The 22,251-nt window shown below is 40.4% G+C and overlaps 1 protein-coding gene across 5 annotated transcripts in view; it reads right to left on the bottom strand.

Annotated features, from left to right (window-relative positions):
• LOC128704660 (ecdysteroid-phosphate phosphatase) overlaps positions 1-22,251 on the bottom strand; it is a 111,273-nt gene that overhangs the window by 72,008 nt on the left and 17,014 nt on the right. For 2 of the 5 annotated variants that reach the window (XM_070092071.1, XM_070092050.1), the window contains exon 2: positions 1,194-1,281. The exons of 1 other annotated variant lie outside the window; for it this stretch is intronic. Coding sequence is in view for 3 of the 4 variants with exons in the window: in XM_070092050.1 (XP_069948151.1) it covers positions 1,194-1,281 (88 nt within the window). In the remaining variant the exon portion in view is untranslated. Of the gene's footprint in view, positions 1-1,193; positions 1,282-2,688; positions 2,847-2,968; positions 3,001-22,251 lie in introns of those variants that run through there. 2 more of the 5 variants (XM_070092061.1, XM_070092041.1) reach the window with 2 other exon arrangements.

The following is a 22,251-nucleotide window of genomic DNA, read 5'->3' as shown; positions in this document are numbered from 1 at the left end:
TACTTTTTTGGTAATGTGTTGGATATGGGTGCTGAAATTCAGGTTGTTGTCAAGGTATAGGCCTAGGAATTTTCCCTCATTATGTCTGGCAATTAGAGTGTTGTCGATCTTAATGTTAATTTGCGCAACTCCTGCTCTGCTACCAAACATAATATAGTAGGTTTTGTCAGTGTTAAGCGTAAGTTTATTGGCTGTCATCCAAGTCGATATTTTGATCAGCTCCTCGTTAACAATGGTGTTGAGGGTGGCAAGATTAGGGCGAGAGATGGCATAAGTCGTGTCGTCAGCAAAGAGAATGGGGTTCAGGTGTTGCGATACGTTTGGAAGATCATTGATGTATATGAGGAAGAGCAGGGGACCAAGGACACTTCCCTGCAGAATTCCAGTATCAAGTGGCCGTGTTGTTGATGCTGTGTCTTTAATGGTGACATACTGATACCTATTAGTAAGGTAAGATTTGAAATATGCAAGCGCATGGCCTCTTATACCATAATGGTCAAGTTTGTGGAGTAGGATGCCGTGGTCTACTGTGTCAAAAGCTTTTCTTAGGTCAATAAAAATTCCTAGTGGATATTCCTTATTTTCCAATGCTGTGTAAAGCAGATCTAGCATTTTTATTATTGCATCATTAGTGCTTTTATTTTTTAATAAAGGTAAGTGTCAGTTTGTGTGTATTAAAATTAATATTTCACGTGGTAAAAAAAATGTTTCATACTTTTGGGTGTCTTGCACGGATTAATTTGATTTCCATTATTTCTTATGGGGAAAATTGTTTCGGTTTGCGATAATTTTGGTTTACGATGAGCTCTCAGGAACGGATTAATATCGCAAATCAGGGGTCCACTGTACTTAAATTTGAATTTACTGCCCTATAAATAGTTAGGATTATACCAGAGTCCTGAGAGTATAAGATCACAACCATTAAAAGGAAGCAACATCAGACAAGGCCATGCCTAAAACTACTCTTCATATGCTACATGCAGGGTTTTGGGTACCACAAAATATTTCCATATACATAAAGAATGTTCTGCTGAAATTTTTGCACCAGTGACAGCCTGGCCCCAAAAAATATAAATTTCACTGAAAAAAAATATATTGTTTATTCAATTGTTTTTTTTGTAAAAAAAAACTTAATAAACATGTACTGTAACGTTAACTCTACCAAAGTTAAATCAAGACAGTGAAATACATACCAATGTTTTTAGAACTGCAATAGATGTTGCCCGATACAAAAAGGCCAAGAAAACTGTAAACGTCCAGTTGCAGATTTCTTTAAAGAGCCTGAAATAAGATATTCCATTATAGACCAAGAAGCTCTAGGAGTACTAGGTGAAGTAAAACACTTGTGCAACACTTGGGAATCCTCATTCTAGAAACATTTTGCCAACCAGTGGCTTCAGTCCAATGCAGAGAAACAGGAAAAGATGAGAAGGAGCCTGAGGTAATCAGTCCCTCAGCCAGGAGCCATTGTGTTCAGTCAATCAGTTTTGATAATAGTGCAGCATATTTGTGGAGATGAGGTAGAGTAGTGGTATGTGAAGTTACCAGTGAAAAACCACACTACTGGAAGTATGTGGAAGTAAGTTGCTATACCACACAAAACTAACTCATCCAACTACTTCTGTTTTTAACCATCTCTTATAATCTTTATTAGCCTGAAATCATAGAACCATTTCGAAACTACTCAAGAAATCCCATTTAACTAGGATCGCTAAATCGGTTTCAAATATTAATATGCACTTAAAATTGTACTATTATAAACTGTACTAACTGTAATACTCTCTGCTCCCTCTTTACTATAAAGTTTTCTAGTTATAATATTTTTGGTACCAAGTTTTTTTGTAATAATACAGAATTAAAATTTCCACTACATAACCCATGTCTAGTTTTATGTAGTCTGTAAGCATTAAGATTAGTCTGGCCAAAATGCTCATGCATGCTAGTGGCCTTCTTTAAGCTTAACAATGCTTATTACATGTAAACAACAGTTTGTATACTACACAAAGAATTTTTTTTTGTTTTATTTTGATGCAGGTTAGGCAAGCTCTCAATATTTCTGTGCATCAAGATCACAAGATGTTGCTGTGTCAGTTTTCTAAGCTATTGATTCAAATGCTATGTGTCAAAACAAAAATACCTAGATGCATTCATGGCTTCCATCAAATGAAATTTAACAGACACACTTGCCTCCTTCCACCAGAATTAGCTACTGTCATATGCAGTGTACAATTATATTATTGCAATTAGAGAGAAGGACTAAACCCTTAGGGAATCACACAGCTCCTAGACAATGGGAGGAAATTACAGTAGGACTGATCTAAAGGGAAATGACTCCATTCCTTGAATCAAAAGCCCTTTACCATCACTGAGGCCCCTCAGATGAAGGAATGTGGTATCTAAGCTCTGCATTAATTATAAGTGATAATACTGAACATACAGAACCATTATTGCTAAATATTCACTGAGAGATGCTAAACCCATAGTAATAAGATTTGATATGAGGAAAAGGAGTGTAGCTCCAAGCCTTTGAATCAAGATCTCATCACCAGCCATAAGGCACCTTGCTTAAAGGGAGTAGCAATATCCTGCTTACCATGTAAGCCATGACATTCCTTCTAGCCTTATATTACACAAGAATCCAAGACTATATATTAAATATATACAGAAGAACAAATTGCTTCAAATTACCAGACAATTATTGAATGTGTAAATAGTCTTATGAACACGGGAAGTAGGTTTGGGTGACGTACGACACTATCAATGACAGATAAAGTATGATAATCTAACTGTTCACTGATTAATCTTATAATCAAGAGATAGCTTAGGTACATAAACACTGTTTCTAGGCTCCTCAGGTTTAACACCTACTGCATATATTACTGGTCTTTTAATATTCACTGTTATTTTATGTCTAGGGTTATTATTACAATATGTACAAGGTAATATATAATAAAAATGGAAAACTTACCTCCAGTGATCATACATAAGATAACCTGATAGAATAGGGTATGAAATATCACTCGGGACAACATCTTTGCAAAGGTATCATGGCGAACAACAACATAGATAGGCATGTCAGTGCACAAAATTCCCCAACAACAAAAAAGTTTTCAGGAAAACAGCAGAACAGCTGCACAGACATATAATTATATTGGTAAGCCATGTTGTTTCCCATGGCATAAATAGTATTCTTTACAGTACCAACTGCTAACAAAACCTCAGGATCTTACCTTGGAATCACACAAAAATGCCAATGTGTGGCTCACTGGGAGCCTCCCAGACAACAAGAATGCTCTCAAAACACTTATTCGCTGCCATCACACTGCATCAACCTCTGGGAACATCCAAGAACACTTTAACAATAGCCAGAGCAACTCTTACCTTTTGGGCACCACAAAAATTTGTCCAGCACGCACACAACCAACAATTTCTGGCCATGTGGGTGGGGTGGGGGAAGGGGAAAAATGAGAGACAAAGGGAGACAGAAACAGAGACATAATGACAAAGACAGAGATAGAGTGAGTCCCATGAAAATGCTCACCAGGCACATAATCATCAAGCTCACCAGCAGCAGAACCTACAGAGAAATCAGCTGCTGAATCAGCAGCGAAACACAAGAGTTGCAGTAAATAGGAGTCCACTGTCCTAGGCACCTAGGTAGTGCTCTTGCTGTCACTCTAGAGGGGGACACCACTGACAACTGCCTGCGCAATACCAGGTGCAATTATTGCCACAAAAGGGGACATCAGGAGGGCTAGTGTTGTAAGAAAAAGGAACTTGACAGACAGAACAACCAGTTCTTCAGAGATACGTTCTCAGAGCATACCAGTAGGATCTCTAAATTGGTGACAACATTCACACGTCACCCACTCAGCTACAACTATCTCAGCCAAGCAGGTAGTTTTGTGCCATATACAAAACCACAGAGGTACGTCCCAGCGGCTGCCTCAGTGTCCTACCTGTTTCAAGGGCAGGTACATTACTCAAACATTGCTCAAACTTTATGCTATAAGGCAAATCCTACTCTTAGATTATTTTCATATCTTAGTGACTGTATTGTGTGTGCAATTAATGAATATTTCAATTATATTATTGTTCAAGGCCCTAAACTATCTTTTGGTAACTAGTACCAACTACCTCATACTTTTTTTATTACTTTGTAAAGTACAATAAATTGCTCAACTTACTATATATAACAAATCAGATTTTTTATTATTTTATTATCACACTGGCCGATTCCCACCAAGGCAGGGTAGCCCAAAAAAGAAAAACTTTCATCATCATTCACTCCATCACTGTCTTACCAGAAGGGTGCTTTACACTACAGTTTTTAAACTGCAACATTAACACCCCTCCTTCAGAGTGCAGGCACTGTACTTCCCATCTCCAGGACTCAAGTCCGATCTTACTCCCAAATCAATATTATATCTTAGTAACTATCTGTCAATTTAACTTTGTTTACCATTACTTAATTTAGTCCCTTATATATTTTTCTCCTTTATTTTAGCTTATATAACAACCAGAGTTCATATATTCACAATTGTTAAAATAATCAAGGTGCTATTCTCAGGTGCTAAAGTGTAATAAGTTCATTATTTTGCCATTATATTCATTTATTTGATTACCAATTTATTTGTTCACCACAAATTATTTTAGTACCTTTTATATTGTCTCATTTATTTTAGCTTTAAAGAGCTACTTTAGCTCATATTTTTACATTTGTTAAAATAATTCAGGTGCTATTTTATAGCTTTAGAACATTTACTTTATCTTATACCTGACACTACAGATGTCTATGCCATTCCTGGTTACACAGCCATACACAACTGTAGGCCAGATCAACAAGGGGGTGGCACAGCTATATACTACTCAGACCAACTAGAATGTATCACTAATACTTGCACAAGGGATGAACATGGGGAATATATAATAGCTAAATTCAAATCCAAATATCTACAAAAACCTCTCACAGTGATAAACATCTACAGAGTACCACAGTCAAATATTAGCCGTTTTAGTGAAAACCTAGGAAGTATGATAACTGATGCATGCATGAACAAAGATCACTTACTACTCTCAGGTGACTTCATATAAATCTCCTACAAGACCAGGACCCACACGTTGCTGAATTCACAAACACTGAGCAACTACATGTTGCTACCAACAGTAACAAAACCTACAAGAGTTACAGAGACTAGTGTTTCCCTACTAGACCACATCTGGACCAACACCATATCCAAGCTCGACAAAGGGTTAACCCTTTGTCGAGCTTGGCCGAAAAAATTCGGTATTAATTACGTGTTTTTGGCGCGTGTCATACTTTGCGCCCCGCGCGACCAGCTTCCCGTTCTTTAGTTCCAACCAATCACAAGCCTTCCCTGAGTCTCTTCAGCTAAGTACAGTTCGCTTCTGCCGCCTTCCCATTGGTTGAGAGATCAAAATATAAACACTGGTGGCTTGGCTTCGAACACACACGCATTTTTCCCTCCACCCTTACTAATCTACTCTTGGATTATACATTCTACAATGTCGGTAAGTACTGATTGTTGTGTTTAGTGCTTACATGAATAGTTTAGGCATATTTTGATATATACCTAAAGTCCGTGTGAAGCATAATATGAGTGTAGCATGCAGTTGAAAAAAGTGCAAGCATTTTAGTCCGAATTCTTTCGGTCTTGCGCGAGTTTCCGGGAATGTCCAATTATAGTCAAATAAATATTTATAAAAAAATTTCAATTGCATATATGAACTCTGTAGTGGTCTGGATTTATACAGGAGGTTTCTATTGTCCTTCCAGTTCCATGAGAGGCTGTTTTATGGGGAGCAGTCGACCAGCAGGTCGAGGTATGTCTGCGTTTCTGAAGACAGTGACTCGGAACCAGAGGTAGACTAACCAGAATTGCTGGATAGTGGTGATGAATACTTGCCACTGGATGCACAGGATGCAGAGATGTCAAGTGATGATGAGGAGGAAGAAAGGACATCTGTGGCATGCAAAGAGTACGTAACCTTTATTCGGCGCATGGACACACCCTCATTTACAGGCTATCTCCCCCAACCAGCGAACCAGGTTGCTAAGAGTTGATGATGGGGCCCCATCGTTCAACTAGTGACCAGGTTCTAGCCAATAAGAAGGTGGGATTGACAATCGCAGAGGTTATGTGGATACCGCTCTCCTGTCTGCCCTTGTCATTCCCATTCTAGAGCTGGTTGAAGCACGGTCTGCTATCTTGTGGCTTCTATTTCTGCCTTGCTTACCGTGGAGTGCACTATATTTATCACTGTACATAGTGTACATATTGCTGTTATAAATTGGTGAAGGATAATATAAGTCTAAACTTTTTCTACTGTGTTTATTTGCTCCCATTACACCTGGGATAACAGGCCATTTGAAATCCTAGGTTGTAATATGGGTAGCCTGTCCGAGAGCTGGACTTAGAGAAACGGTTGAGCTTAGGGTGAAGCTTGTAGCAGGAACATTGTGTAGCTTGCTGTTTCGCTTCGCTTTACAAATTTTGCGTGTCAGTTGCTTATGATCAGCCTTGCTATTGTGTGATCGTTCAACAGCTCGCTACTAGCTTGTTCAGTGTGCTCGCTTCGCTACGGTCAATCTTGTGTGCAGTCGGCTTTGCTTGTATGCGTATTCTGCAATCGTACTGTGCATAGCTAAGCGTGTTCTGCAAATTAACGTGTTACGTTGGGGTATTCGTACTGTGCATAGCGAATAACTTATGCCACCTAGACGAGTCAGACGCCTGGTGTCGGCATATACTTTGCATAACCTACCTAAATTGTCCCTACAGCGTTGTTGGCAAATTGCTCGTTCCATTGGCATTCCCTATAAACGCACTCTCACAGCTGCGCAACTGCGTTCACTTATTGCTGACATACTTATTGAAGAAGAGATGGCACATCAAACTCCTCCCTCTACGGGAGCTAGGGAAAAAACTCTTATGTTCTCGCATGAGGAAGATGATACACCTACGGAGCAAAATGGTCAGTATGGTGCAGCTGGGTTGTCTCGAGGTGAATCAGCGTCGTTGGCACTTGAGCTGGCAAAAATCACGCTGGAGCAAACTAGGGAACAGAGAGCATTCGCAAGGGAAGAATTTGATAGGGAAAGAGAAAGGAGGCAGTTTTCGCATTCTGTAAACGATTTCAGTTTACAAAAAGCAGTACAGCTTGTTCCCCGCTTCAATGAGGCCGAACCAGAGCAATTTTTCGAAAGCTTCGAAAATCAGGCTCGAGCCTTGAGGTGGCCGGAACAGCACTGGGCAGCGTTGGTTCATACAGCATTATTGGGTAAGGCACAGGAATTTACGTCGGTATTAACTGACGCTGAATTCTCTGATTATCAAGTAGTGAAGACCACAGTGTTGGGAGCATATACATGTATCCCAGCTAAATATCGTAAGACCTTCAAATTGAACAGGCGGCAGCTTGGTCAATCCCTGGTGGACTTTGTGAGACAGCAAACCAAAGCTTTTACCAGCTGGTATAAAGCGAGTGGTGTCTCTAACTTTGAGGAGCTGGTGCAGCTTATTCTGATTGATAACCTGCTGGAGTCTGTGGGACCAGAGGTTCGTGTCTTTCTGCAGGATCGTGACTTAACCACTGCATTGGAGGCGGCCAGGTTGGCTGATACCTTCGAAACGAACCGCTCCTTGTCCGAGCGGTCCCGTCTCTCTTTTCAACAGTCTGGCGTGAGCAGAGATCGACAACATTGGAGAATGAAGTGCCAGCCGGAGGGAGAGCGTCTACGTCATCCAACCAAGTCACCTGGTGAGCCACGCTTCTCAACATATGGTCCCCCTGCGGAGAGGCAAACTACTTATGGAGCATCTCGACAACAATATCCAGAGAGGCACCAGCCAGAACGACACCACTTGCAACGTCATCAGGGAGTAAAGGGCAAGCCTGTCGTCTGCTTCAGGTGCAATAAAGTAGGTCACATCAGTTCCAACTGCCCCCAAAAACCTCAACCCATCGGGAAAATCTCTAATATCCCTAGTAACATGTCCCCTAGAGAAGTAGAAAAAGGTATGGCCCCTTATTATTGCGAAAGTCTTATTTCCCTTCAGGAAAACTCAGAACCAACTAAAGTAAATACCTTTAGAGATACTGGAGCATATTGCTCACTTGTCAGAGAAGGAATATTACCCCTTTCAGAGAATACTTCCTTGAATTCCTCAGTTTTATTGGAAGCCTATGGAGGAGCTATATATTCAGTTCCTTTGCATAAAATTTATGTACAGTGCAAATATTACACTGGGTACTTGACTGTAGGTATCTCAAAAGGATTTCCCATGAAAAATGCCATGTTATTACTGGGTAATAACATTACTACTGTTACTTCGTGTCCTGAACCTATAATGATTAATGCTTCTCCAGTGTTGGCCATAACTCGGGCAACATCCCAAGGGTTGTCTGGGGAGAATGTTGACCTATCCTTGGACGACTCCGATCTCGGAATAGCCACGTTGTTTTATGAGACACACCGGCCGGAGTCTCGTAAATCAAGTGAACAGACCCCGATCAAGCCTTCCTATTCCCAGGTTGCAGGATTGCCAGATGTCTCTGTTTCCATGCCCGAGGGACTGTCCTTCCGGGAGGAACAACGAAAGGACCCTTCTTTAAAATTCGCTTTTCAGGCAGCCATGGGTAAATCCTCTTGGGGTCATCCAGTCAAGTATGAAGTTAAAAATGATTATTTGGTTTGCACTGAGACTGGTAAGGAGAAAGAGGGCCGGCAATTATACGACAGGTTAGTGGTTCCAACCAAGTATAGACCTCAGATATTAAATATAGCTCATAATACGTCATCAGGAGGTCACTTAGGAATTACAAAAACCTTGTATAGAATCACAAAAGAATTTTATTGGCCAAAATTAAAGAAAGATGTGAAGAATCATATTAGGTGTTGCCGAGAATGTCAGCAAGTTGGAAAACCTGGACATTCCATTAAACCTGCACCTCTCCAACCCATACCTGCTGATGGAGAACCTTTTGCAGATTTAATTATAGATTGTGTAGGTCCACTACCTAAGTCAAAGTCTGGAAATCAGTATTTATTTACAATTATGGATAAAGTAACCAGATATCCTGAAGCGATCCCAATGCGTAGTATCAATACTAAAGCTATTCTCAAAGCTTTAACAAAATTCATTTCTTGTTTTGGCATTCCTAAAACTATACAAAGTGATCAAGGTACTAACTTCACTGCCAAAGCATTTAGGGAAGTATTAACTAGGTTAGGGATAATTCACAACTTATCCACTGCCTATCATCCTCAGTCCCAAGGCGCCTTGGAAAGATTCCACCAAACATTAAAAACAATGATGAGAAGTTTTTGCATGCACTTTCCGACAGATTGGGATGAATCTCTACCTTTGTTGCTGTTCTCAGTACGAGAGACGGTGCAAGAGTCTACAGGGTATAGTCCGTTTGAGCTGATCTTTGGGCACAATGTACGAGGTCCTCTTCGGGTGCTCAAAGAAGGATGGATGGGAGAAGACGTAAGCTCAGCACTCTACAACCCGTCTTCAAGGTTGCAGGTGGCACGTGAGTTGGCCACGGCTAACCTAAAGATAGCTCAAAGTAAGATGAAACAGAGGTATGACAAAAGTGCACAATTCCGCTCCTTCCATCCAGGAGACAAGGTGTTGGTGCAGGAACCTATACCTGGCCACACCTTGAAAGCTAGATATACGGGACCTATGCAGATTGTAAGTAGATTATCTGATTTAAATTATGTGGTAGCTCCCATTGATAAGACCTCAAAAACAAAAACTTACCACATTAATCAAATCAAGGCCTTTCATACACCAGATAAAGTCCCAGTAATGACTCTGTCCTCTACCTCTGAGGACGACTCTGACTCTTTGCACTCTATCTCTGAAATTAATACTAAACTTTCAAATTCTGTCCTCCTCAAGGATCCTAGCCCGTTAATGGATGGATTATCTGAAATACAAGCAACCAATTTAACTGAGCTTCTACAGTCATATCCTAATATTTTTTCGGATGTGCCGAAAAAATGTACGTTAGGTTACCATGATGTAGATGTGGGAAAATCTAAACCAATTAAACTCTCCCCCTACAGAGCTAATCCTGAAAAGCAAAGGCTACTTCAGCAGGAAGTAGACTTCTTGTTAGAACATGGTTTAGTGGAGGAGTCATCTAGTCCATGGGCTTCACCGTGCATCCTAGTAAAAAAGGCTGATGGAGGGTTTCGTATGTGCACAGACTACCGTAAAGTGAACGAGGTCACAATCACAGATGCTTACCCTCTTCCTCGTCTGGATGACGTAATTGACTTTGTGGGTAAGGCTACTTTTGTGTCCAAATTAGATCTCCTTAAAGGTTACTATCAGGTACCTTTGACAGATAAGGCGAAGGAAATCTCTGCCTTCGTGATTCCAGGAGGTCATTATCAGTATACAGTTACCCCCTTCGGAATGAAAAATTCCCCCTCTTCATTCCAGAAACTCATCCATCAGGCTATTAAAGGACTTGAAGGCACGGCAGCATACCTAGATGATATTGTTGTGGTGTCTGATACTTGGGATCAACACCTACTTAGACTTAAAGCTCTGTTTGAGACCTTTAAGAATTCCCAATTAACAGTTAATTTATCTAAATCTTCCTTTGGCCAGGCCACTATCACTTTTCTAGGCCATGAAGTAGGTAGTGGTAATGTTGCACCTAAACTTGCTAAAGTTCTTTCGATTAAAGATTATCCAGTTCCTCATGATAGGAAATCTCTTCAACGTTTCCTAGGCATGATAGGATTTTACAGAAGATTCTGTAAGAATTTCTCAGATATTGTAGCCCCTCTTACCTCTCTTACCAGTCATAAAGTTCCCTTTAATTGGACGTCAGATTGTAACACTGCTTTTAATAAAGCAAAAAGATTATTGTGCTCTGCACCCATTCTCCTGTCTCCAGACTTCTCCAAACCTTTTTCATTACAGGTTGATGCTTGTGAGTCTGGGGTTGGGGCGGTACTATTACAAATCGGGAACAAAGAGCTGCAGCCAATCGCATACTTTTCAGCTAAGTTCCAGCCACATCAGAGAGCTTACTCTACCATTGAAAAAGAAGCCCTCGCGCTGGTAATGGCTTTGGAACATTTCGATGTTTATGTGGGCCAGACATCGCAGGTGGTCACAGTCTACAGTGATCACAACCCGTTAGTCTATCTCCAAGCCATGAAGAATCACAACACAAGGCTTATGCGTTGGACGCTCAGGCTGCAGCCCTACAACCTAAAAATAAATTACATTGCCGGCAAAGAAAATGTGTTGGCAGACTCTTTGTCAAGAGTCTAGTTTAATATTTTATTTAGGTTAGGATGTATTTGTGGTAACCCCCCTTTCAAGCTCTTTTTTTTATCCCCTGATGTGGGGGTTTTTTTTTAGTGAGGGGATACGGGCTACCGTCCGCTTGTATCTTGGACCTATGTTGGCCTATCTGACTGCTGTCTCACTCTGAGTTTAGGGTTTGGCTTTTGGTCACTAGGAAAGCTGAGCTCTATCTAAGAGTTGGATGGTGGAGAGGATAGGCGGTCCCATTATTTGGTGCCATGGCGGCACGGTTACCACTGGGAGGTGGCAGCCTAATCCTGAGCCTTCTCGGGGGTGGGGGTGTGGCATGCAAAGAGTACGTAACCTTTATTCGGCGCATGGACACACCCTCATTTACAGGCTATCTCCCCCAACCAGCGAACCAGGTTGCTAAGAGTTGATGATGGGGCCCCATCGTTCAACTAGTGACCAGGTTCTAGCCAATAAGAAGGTGGGATTGACAATCGCAGAGGTTATGTGGATACCGCTCTCCTGTCTGCCCTTGTCATTCCCATTCTAGAGCTGGTTGAAGCACGGTCTGCTATCTTGTGGCTTCTATTTCTGCCTTGCTTACCGTGGAGTGCACTATATTTATCACTGTACATAGTGTACATATTGCTGTTATAATTGGTGAAGGATAATATAAGTCTAAACTTTTTCTACTGTGTTTATTTGCTCCCATTACACCTGGGATAACAGGCCATTTGAAATCCTAGGTTGTAATACCATCCCTCGAAGACTATTGGAAAGCTGCTTTTAGGATCCCACAGGTTGTAGATAGCATGGCGTCTAAGAGGTTTAGGTACCTTAGAAGTCATATTCATTTCAATGACAACACAAAAAAGGATAATGACAGATTCTACAAAGTAAGGCCTCTTTACACTGAACTAACTAATGCTTGCTTGAAAATTCCAGCTACACCCAAGCAATCTATTGATGAAGTCATGGTTGGTTTCAAGGGTAAAACTGCTGGAAACCTAAGGCAGTACATCAAAACAAAACCAGATAAGTGGGGTTTCAAACTTTTTTGTCGTGCAAGTCAAGATGGACTCATACATGATATACTCATGTATCAAGGCACAACAACTTTTGACACACATCCCATACAGCTGCCACAGGAAGAATCTAAACTTCCAATAAGTACAAAGATTGTTCTGGTACTTGCACAAACTATGAACAAGACAAACACATCAGCAATCTATGCTGACAATTTCTTTTCAAGTATACCTTTGGTCAAGCTACTAAGAGATAAGTATAACTGCAGATACACTGGAACAGTACGTGACAATAGATGTGGTAAGCCACATCTGGCGCCTATCAAACAAATGGAAAGGAACAGTGTGGTCAGGGGCAATTTTTGCTTCAACAACAATGATGGTGTCCTTGTTGTAAGATGGAAGGACACCAAAGTTGTGACTTTAGTGACAACTGATATTGGGGTCGAGCCTCTGAGTCTTGTTGACAGATATAACAAGGTTACAAAGAGGAAAGAGCAAATATCGTGCCCTGCAGTCATCAAGAACTATAATGCAAACATGGGAGGTATTGACAAAAGCAACATGTTGGTGCATCTCTACAAAACACCAATGAAATCAAAACGTTGGTACATGCGGCTATTTGCCTATATTCTTGATCTTGCTGTTGTGAATGCATGGCTGCTTTATTGCCGTGATTCTCGAGCAATAAAGCAAAAGTGTATGCAACTGAAGTATTTCAGGAATTGTATCTCTGAAATTGCAAGGTCTAAAGGACAAAACCTTAGAGGGAGCATCCTAAGAACAACTCCAAGACCTTCACCAACTAATTCACCATGTACTTCCAATGGTGTTGGCATAGTGAAACCTGGGAGGGGAAAACGTACAGAAATGCCTGATGACAGTGTTAGGAAAGACATTAGTCTAATGCACTTCCCAATGGCAGGGCAAAGGCCATTTACTTGCAAGTATTGCAGCAACACGAAGAAAACGGTAACATCGTCATTCGTGTGTAGTGTATGCAAAGTAAATCTGTGCATAAAGACTGATAGAAATTGTTTCTCAGACTTCCATCTTTCCATTTAGCAATATAGAATCATTGGTCTTCCAAATGAATCTCAGGAATATAGGGATTGAAACTTGCATCACTTTGCAATTTGGCATTGTTGATATTTGCTTCCTTTTTATATTTTTGTAACAATTAAAAAATGTTTTGATACAAGTTCCATTTATGTTTTTTATATTGTCTGTTTGTATATTAAATTTAAAAAATTGTTTTGGTGTGTTTTATTAACAATTGCAAGTTTGCAACATAAAATTTTTTAATCCCTTTGTCGGGAGCAGCCTAATATTTTCGGTCTTCGGAGATTAGCAATTGCTCGAAAACAAACCATCAGAAATCAATTTATATGGGATCAGTGACATTGTATTGAGTTACTCTATCCTCCATAGGGAGTTCAGTTCGAATTTCAAATTTTCGGACCCCTTGCGCGATGAAGGGGTAAGATCAGGCATAATCACAGATAATACCACAGACTACTACCCTACCTTCCTCATAACAAACCTTGGCAAATTACTCCTAGACACTACTAAAGTCACTTTCAGACTTCACAATGAGGCAGCCATTAATAACTTCACAGCAGCAGTGACAAACATTGACTGGCATACTGAGCAAGAAACCTATACAGATATTGACGAATGTATTAATAATTTTCTAAAAAAGACCCAATACCTCTATAACAAGCACTGCCCTAAAAAAACTAAACAGATGACTGCAAAGAGACTGAACAGTCCCTGGATAACACCCAGCATCCTCAAATCCATAAATACAAAGCACCTATACGAAAAACAGTACAGAATGGGCCACATAACCAGAGACCAAACAAAACGTTACTCGTCAGTCCTAACCAGCCTAATAATAAGGGCTAAAAAATTGTATTATGAGAACAGATTATCCAACTTACGAGGTGATATAAAAAAGACCTGGAAAACCCTATCAGAAATTCTAGGAACAAAAAAGATAACACGAAATAGTGAAATTGAATTAACAAAACTAGAGGAACCCCAACTCATACCTACTGAAACAGCAAACAGACTCAATGATTTCTTTTCCAGTATAGGAAAAAACCTTGCCAATAAAATCCCAAGCTCAGATACCCACCCAATGACTACCTCACTGGCAACTACCCGAACACTCTGTTCCTAGCTCCGACTAACCCAACTGAAGTCTCCCTTATTATCAACACACTAAAAAAAAAGACAGGAGATTTAAATGCCTTACCACCCTATATATACAAAAAAGTGTCACAGGTGCTATCACCAATCATTGCAACACTCTTTAACAAATCCATTGAATCCTCTATCTTTCCTACAGTTCTCAAAATAGTAAGGGTCACCCCGATCCATAAAGGAGGAGACCACACAGACTCGAATAACTATAGGCCAATATCCAACTTACACCCTCTCTCTAAAATCTTTGAAAAATTAATTCATAAGCATATCTATTCCTACCTCATCTCCCACAACATACTCAACCCCTGTCAATTTGGGTTCAGGCCTAATAAAAATACTAATGATGCTATTATACACATGCTAGAACATATTTACACTGCAATAGAGAAAAAAAAGTCCAACTGGGGATCTTCATTGACTTACGTAAAGCTTTTGATACAGTTGACCATGACTTGCTCCACATAAAATTGTCGCACTATGGTATAAGAGGGCACTCCCTCAACTACCTAAAGTCATACCTCAGCAACAGAAGCCAATATGTGTACACAAATGGGGCAAACTCTTCCGCACAGCCAATTACAGTTGGTGTCCCACAGGGAAGTGTCCTAGGCCCTCTTCTCTTTCTCATATACATAAATGACCTACAAAATGCATCGCAACTACTCAAACCCACACTATTTGCAGATGATACTATATACGTCTTCTCTCACCCGAGCCCAGTCGTGCTAGCCAATACTGTAAATACCGAATTACAGAAAATATCAACCTGGATGAGGACCAACAAACTTACTCTAAACATTGACAAAACCTACTTCATTCAGTTTGGTAACAGAGCTACAGACGTGTCTCTTAACAATGATGAACGGATCACCTATCACAAAACTCACAGAGGGAAAATTCTTAGGAATCCACCTTGATAATAGACTCAACTTTCAAACACATATACAGCAAATTTCCCAAAAAAATTCCAAGACCGTAGGCATACTAACGAAGATACAGTACTATGTTCCACAGTCAGCCCTCCTGGCCCTACATCACTCACTCATTTACCCCTATCTCACCTACGGAATTTGTACATGGGGCTCAACAACAATAAACCACCTCAGACCACTAATTACCCAACAAAAGGCTGCAGTCAGAATGATAAATTCCCACTACAGACAGCACACTCCACCAATATTCAAAACTCTAAACCTACTCACCATACAAAACATCCATACTTATTACTGCACCTACTACATACATAGAACACTTAACTCTGATATAAACCCTCCCCTCAAACATCTCCTTACCAACCTCAACAGAACACATGACCATAACACAAGGGACAGATCGCTCTTTGATGTTCCTCATGTCCATCTCACGCTATGCAAAAACTCAATGCACATAAAAGGCCCTAAAATCTGGAATTCATTACCTGTGAATATAAAAGAAACACTGTCTGTTTATAAATTCAAGTCTCTTCTCAAAAATCACTTACTCACCCACAACTAAATAAATACTGAATAATTGAATCTCAAACTGTATCTCATAAATGTTTCTCATTATTGTATCTCATAAATGTCATACTGTGACCCAATCAAACTTTGTTAATATTTAACTTCATTACCCAACAGAATACTCCATTCTACTGATTGCTCAGCATCACAGTCAATGACCATATGACCTGTCTTCGTAATACTCATTTGTACTAAATTGTTATCTGTTTACAATAATTTTTGTACCACTGAATATATCATTGCTTAGTTAATCTTAAGTTAATTTTAAGCCTGCCCATAATGCACTGCATACAAGGGGCTTTGGCATGCTGCACTTTAAAAATTGTATTCCTTGTACTTCTCTGTATCATGTTCAAATTAATAATAAATAAATAAACAAATAAATAAATAAATTACACACCCATCAATTCTAGCTGAACACAATCACGAGGAGCCAGTCTATCAGCATTCTGTTGGCCAACATTAGAGGCTTCATTACCAATGTCAGGGAGCTCATGCACAGTTTTATGAACACTCGACATCCCGATTTGGTCACTGTTGTAGACACATTTTTGGACGACAGGACTCCAGACAATTTTGATAGAGATGCTGGCTACACCTCATGGATGAGAAGAGACAGGCAAGGAAAAGGAGGTGGTGTCACTGTGTGCTTCTCTAAAAGTGTACATGCCCAACCCATTGATGGTGCCATCCCTACTCACTTAGAAATAATATTCTTGAAACTATGCATAACCACTAGTACCTTCATACTAGCATATGCAATGTAGAGACCTCAGTGGCAACATGCAGACCCAATCAACTTCCTGATGGAAAATGTGGACATGCTTTTACTTCAGCACAAATGTCAACACAATTGTTGGTGACCTCAACCAACATCTTATACATAAGAACATAAGAAAGAAGGAGCACTGCAGCAGGCATACTGACCCATGCAGAGCAGGGCCATGTCCCCCCCCTCCAGATTAGCCCAATGACCCACCCAGTCTGATCACCTCCACTCAAAGAAGGAGCACGGCACCAGACCCAGCAGCACAAGCAAGTCAGGTCAAACTCTCACCCACCCACACCCACTCATGTATTTATCTAACTTATTTTTAAAACTACACAACGTTTTAGCCTCAATAACTGTACTCGGGAGTTTGTTCCACTCATCCACAACTCTATTACCAAACCAGTGCTTTCCTATATCCTTCCTGAATCTGAATTTTTCCAACTTGAAACCATTGCTGCAAGTCCTGTCTTGGCAGGAAATTTTCAGCATGCCATTTACATCCCCTTTAATTATTCCTGTTTTCCATTTATACACCTCGATCATATCCCCCCTAATTCTACGCCTTTCGAGAGAGTGCAGATTCAGGGCCCTCAGTCTATCCATACCTTGTGCTTGACACGAGAAACTTTGTTGATTTCCCTACGCACATGTCTGGCTCAACCCTCAATCCAGTAGTGAATGATCTGTTAGAAAGTATAGTTACTTGCCAGCCCCTTGGTGATATTGGATCATCTGACCACAAGGCTTTACAACACTAAAGATTCCAACAGAACAAAGTGAAGAATGGAAAATAGGAAACTGGCCAACCTTTTCCTCTGAGCTCACGGCCTCCGACTGGAATGCTCTTCTCCATGGTGATGTTGACAGCTAACTGAATGCCTTCACTGAGCACATCCTTAATCTCCAACAAGAACATATCCCTCACCAACAGTATGTGATGAAGCCTTGGTTTGGCTTTCATCATAAAGAGGCTGCTACTGCTTGGAGAAAGTATAAGAGGCATCCCACTATCTTCTCCCATTTTCCTACAAGCAAGCCTGTAAGAAAATAGAAGTCCAAAAGAGGGTCATCTATAAATAGGAGGCTGACACAAAAATAAAGCTGGCATCAGGTAGAGTAGGCTCCAAAACTTGGTGGTCCTTGCTCAAGGACTGACAAGGTTATTATTATTTTTTTTATTATCACACTGACTGATTCCCACCAAGGCAGGGTGGCCCGAAAAAGAAAAACATTCACCATCATTCACTCCATCACTGTCTTGCCAGAAGGGTGCTTTACACTACAGTTTTTAAACTGCAACATTAACACCCCTCCTTCAGAGTGCAGGCACTGTACTTCCCATCTCCAGGACTCAAGTCCGGCCTGCCGGTTTCCCTGAACCCCTTCATAAATGTTACTTTGCTCACACTCCAACAGCACGTCATGTATTAAAAACCATTCGTCTCCATTCACTCCTATCAAACACGCTCACGTACGCCTGCTGGAAGTCCAAGCCCCTCGCACACAAAACCTCCTTTACCCCATCCCTCCAACCTTTCCTAGGCCGACCCCTACCCCGCCTTCCTTCCACTACAGACTGATACACTCTTGAAGTCATTCTGTTTCTCTCCATTCTCTCTACATGTCCGAACCACCTCAACAACCCTTCCTCAGCCCTCTGGACAACAGTTTTGGTAATCCCGCACCTCCTCCTAACTTCCAAACTACGAATTCTCTGCATTATATTCACACCACACATTTCCCTCAGACATGACATCTCCACTGCCTCCACCCTTCTCCTCGCTGCAACATTCATCACCCATGCTTCACACCCATATAAGAGCGTTGGTAAAACTATACTCTCATACATTCCCCTCTTTGCCTCCAAGGACAAAGTTCTTTGTCTCCACAGACTTAGTGCACCACTCACCCTTTTCCCCTCATCAATTCTATGATTCACCTCATCCTTCATAGACCCATCCGCTGACACGTCCACTCCCAAAAATCTGAATACATTCACCTCCTCCATACTCTCTCCCTCCAATCTGATATCCAATCTTTCATCACCTAATCTTTTTGTTATCCTCATAACCTTACTCTTTCCTGTATTCACTTTTAATTTTCTTCTTTTGCACACCCTACCAAATTCATCCACCAATCTCTGCAACTTCTCTTCAGAATCTCCCAAGAGCACAGTGTCATCAGCAAAGAGCAACTGTGACAACTCCCACTTTATGTGTGATTCTTTATCTTCTAACTCCACGCCTCTTGTCAAGACCCTCGCATTTACTTCTCTTACAACCCCATCTATAAATATATTAAACAACCACGGTGACATCACACATCCTTGTCTAAGGCCTACTTTTACTGGGAAATAATTTCCCTCTTTCCTACATACTCTAACTTGAGCCTCACTATCCTCGTAAAAACTCTTCACTACTTTCAGTAACCTACCTCCTACACCATACACCTGCAACATCTGCCACATTGCCCCCCTATCCACCCTGTCATATGCCTTTTCCAAATCCATAAATGCCACAAAGACCTCTTTAGCCTTATCTAAATACTGTTCACTTATATGTTTCACTGTGAACACCTGGTCCACACACCCCCTACCTTTCCTAAAGCCTCCTTGTTCATCTGCTATCCTATTCTCCGTCTTACTCTTAATTCTTTCAATAATAACTCTACCATACACTTTACCAGGTATACTCAACAGACTTATAATTTTTGCACTCTCTTTTGTCCCCTTTGCCTTTATACAAAGGAACTATGCATGCTCTCTGCCAATCCCTAGGTACCTTACCCTCTTCCATACATTTATTAAATAATTGCACCAACCACTCCAAAACTATATCCCCACCTGCTTTTAACATTTCTATCTTTATCCCATCAATCCCATCTGCCTTACCCCCTTTCATTTTACCTACTGCCTCACGAACTTCCCCCACACTCACAACTGGCTCTTCCTCACTCCTACAAGATGTTATTCCTCCTTGCCCTATACACGAAATCACAGGTTCCCTATCTTCATCAACATTTAACAATTCCTCAAAATATTCCCTCCATCTTCCCAATACCTCTAACTCTCCATTTAATAACTCTCCTCTCCTATTTTTAACTGACAAATCCATTTGTTCTTTAGGCTTCCTTAACTTGTTAATCTCACTCCAAAACTTTTTCTTATTTTCAACAAAATTTGTTGATAACATCTCACCCACTCTCTCATTTGCTCTCTTTTTACATTGCTTCACCACTCTCTTAACCTCTCTCTTTTTCTCCATATACTCTTCCCTCCTTGCATCACTTCTACTTTGTAAAAACTTCTCATATGCTAACTTTTTCTCCCTTACTACTATCTTTACATCATCATTCCACCAATCGCTCCTCTTCCCTCCCGCACCCACTTTCCTGTAACCACAAACTTCTGCTGAACACTCTAACACTACATTTTTAAACCTACCCCATACCTCTTCGACCCCATTGCCTATGCTCTCATTAGCCCAACTATCCTCCAATAGCTGTTTATATCTTTCCCTAACTGCCTCCTCTTTTAGTTTATAAATCTTCACCTCTCTCTTCCCTGATATTTCTATTCTCCTTGTATCCCATCTACCTTTTACTCTCAGTGTAGCTACAACTAGAAAATGATTTGATATATCTGTGGCCCCTCTAGAAACATGTACATGCTGAAGTCTACTCAACAGTCTTTTATCTACCAATACATAATCCAACAAACTACTGTCATTTCGCCCTACATCATATCTTGTACACTTATTTATCCTCTTTTTCTTAAAATATGTATTACCTATAACTAAACCCCTTTCTATACAAAGTTCAATCAAAGGGCTCCCATTATCATTTACACCTGGCACCCCAAACTTACCTACCACACCCTCTCTAAAAGTTTCTCCTACTTTAGCATTCAGGTCCCCTACCACAATTACTCTCTCACTTGGTTCAAAGGCTCCTATACTTTCACTTAACATCTCCCAAAATCTCTCTCTCTCCTCTGCATTCGTCTCTTCTCCAGGTGTATACACGCTTATTATGACCCACTTTTCGCATCCAACCTTTACTTTAATCCACATAATTCTTGCATTTACACATTCATATTCTCTTTTCTCCATCCATAACTGAACCTTCAACATTACTGCCACACCTTCCTTAGCTCTAACTCTCTCAGATACTCCAGATTTAACCCCATTTATTTCCCCCCACCGAAACTCCCCTACCCCCTTCAGCTTTGTTTCGTTTAGGGCTAGGACATCCAACTTCTTTTCATTCATAACATCAGCAATCATCTGTTTCTTGTCATCTGCACTACATCCACGCACATTCAAGCATCCCAGTTTTATAAAGTTTTTCATCTTCTCTTTTTAGTACATGTCTACAGGAGAAGGGGTTCCTAGCCCATCGCTCCCGGCATTTTAGTCGCCTCATACGACACGCATGGCTTACGGAGGAAACATACTTTTCCACTTCCCCATGGACAATAGAAGAAATAAAGAAGAACAAGAGCTATTTAGAAAAAGGAGAAAAACCTAGATGTATGTATATACATATGCATGTGCGTGTCTGTGAAGTGTGACCAAAGTGTAAGTAGGAGTAGCAAGATATCCCTGTTATCTAGCGTGTTTATGAGACAGATAATCTATGTAACTATTTGTGCATACCTGAATAAACTTACTTATTTACTTACTTCTAGTCTGTCGACTGAGTACAAGAAACCGCCCATTCACCTATTTCAACTACCCAATAAAGTGGTCAGAAATTGGCAATTTGGCCAATTTCACAGATGCCAATTTCAAAATAGGGTCCAAAATAAACAATGCAGACATTCTGGCACTAAAATAACATTTTCTCTGTTCATTAGTCTTGGCTCCAGGTCCCACTTATATTACTCTTGCTTACCATTTGGAATTTTTATTCACACAAAAAATAGAAGATTTACTGTTACGCAGACAATTGCATTACTGTAATAATTGTATAAATAATGTGAGCCCATTCTTGACTCCATATTGGAATTTGGACTGGCAGGTGGACAGGTATTGTTTACTCGAGCATTGCTACAGAATAGAACATTTTCGCTACTGTGAGCGCAATTTCAAGGTACTTTTCGTCATGAAAGCATTCAAATTCATATCTATTTCTGTAATGTATCTTCCAATCTATCAAATGAGACCAAAAAAACGAGAATATAACCATAAAAACCACATAAAAATATACCGCTACGCGGCCGCTAATGGTCGAGAAGTTAACTCCGCTATTTATCGTCTGATTTTTCATTTTTGGTGTACATTAAGAAGTATCTTCCCATTGTACATTGCCCATGTTTCAATAATACAACCCAACAAACAACTGAGAAAATAACAACAACAATAATAATAATAATAATAATAATAATATCTTTATTTACTACATGTACATGGTATACAGACATAGCTGAC

The sequence above is a fragment of the Cherax quadricarinatus genome, chromosome 3 (assembly GCF_038502225.1).
Source record: "Cherax quadricarinatus isolate ZL_2023a chromosome 3, ASM3850222v1, whole genome shotgun sequence".
In the NCBI taxonomy this organism is placed as follows: domain Eukaryota; kingdom Metazoa; phylum Arthropoda; class Malacostraca; order Decapoda; family Parastacidae; genus Cherax; species Cherax quadricarinatus.
Note: the sequence above shows the minus strand (reverse complement) of the source record. Positions and strands in the feature narration are given on the sequence as shown.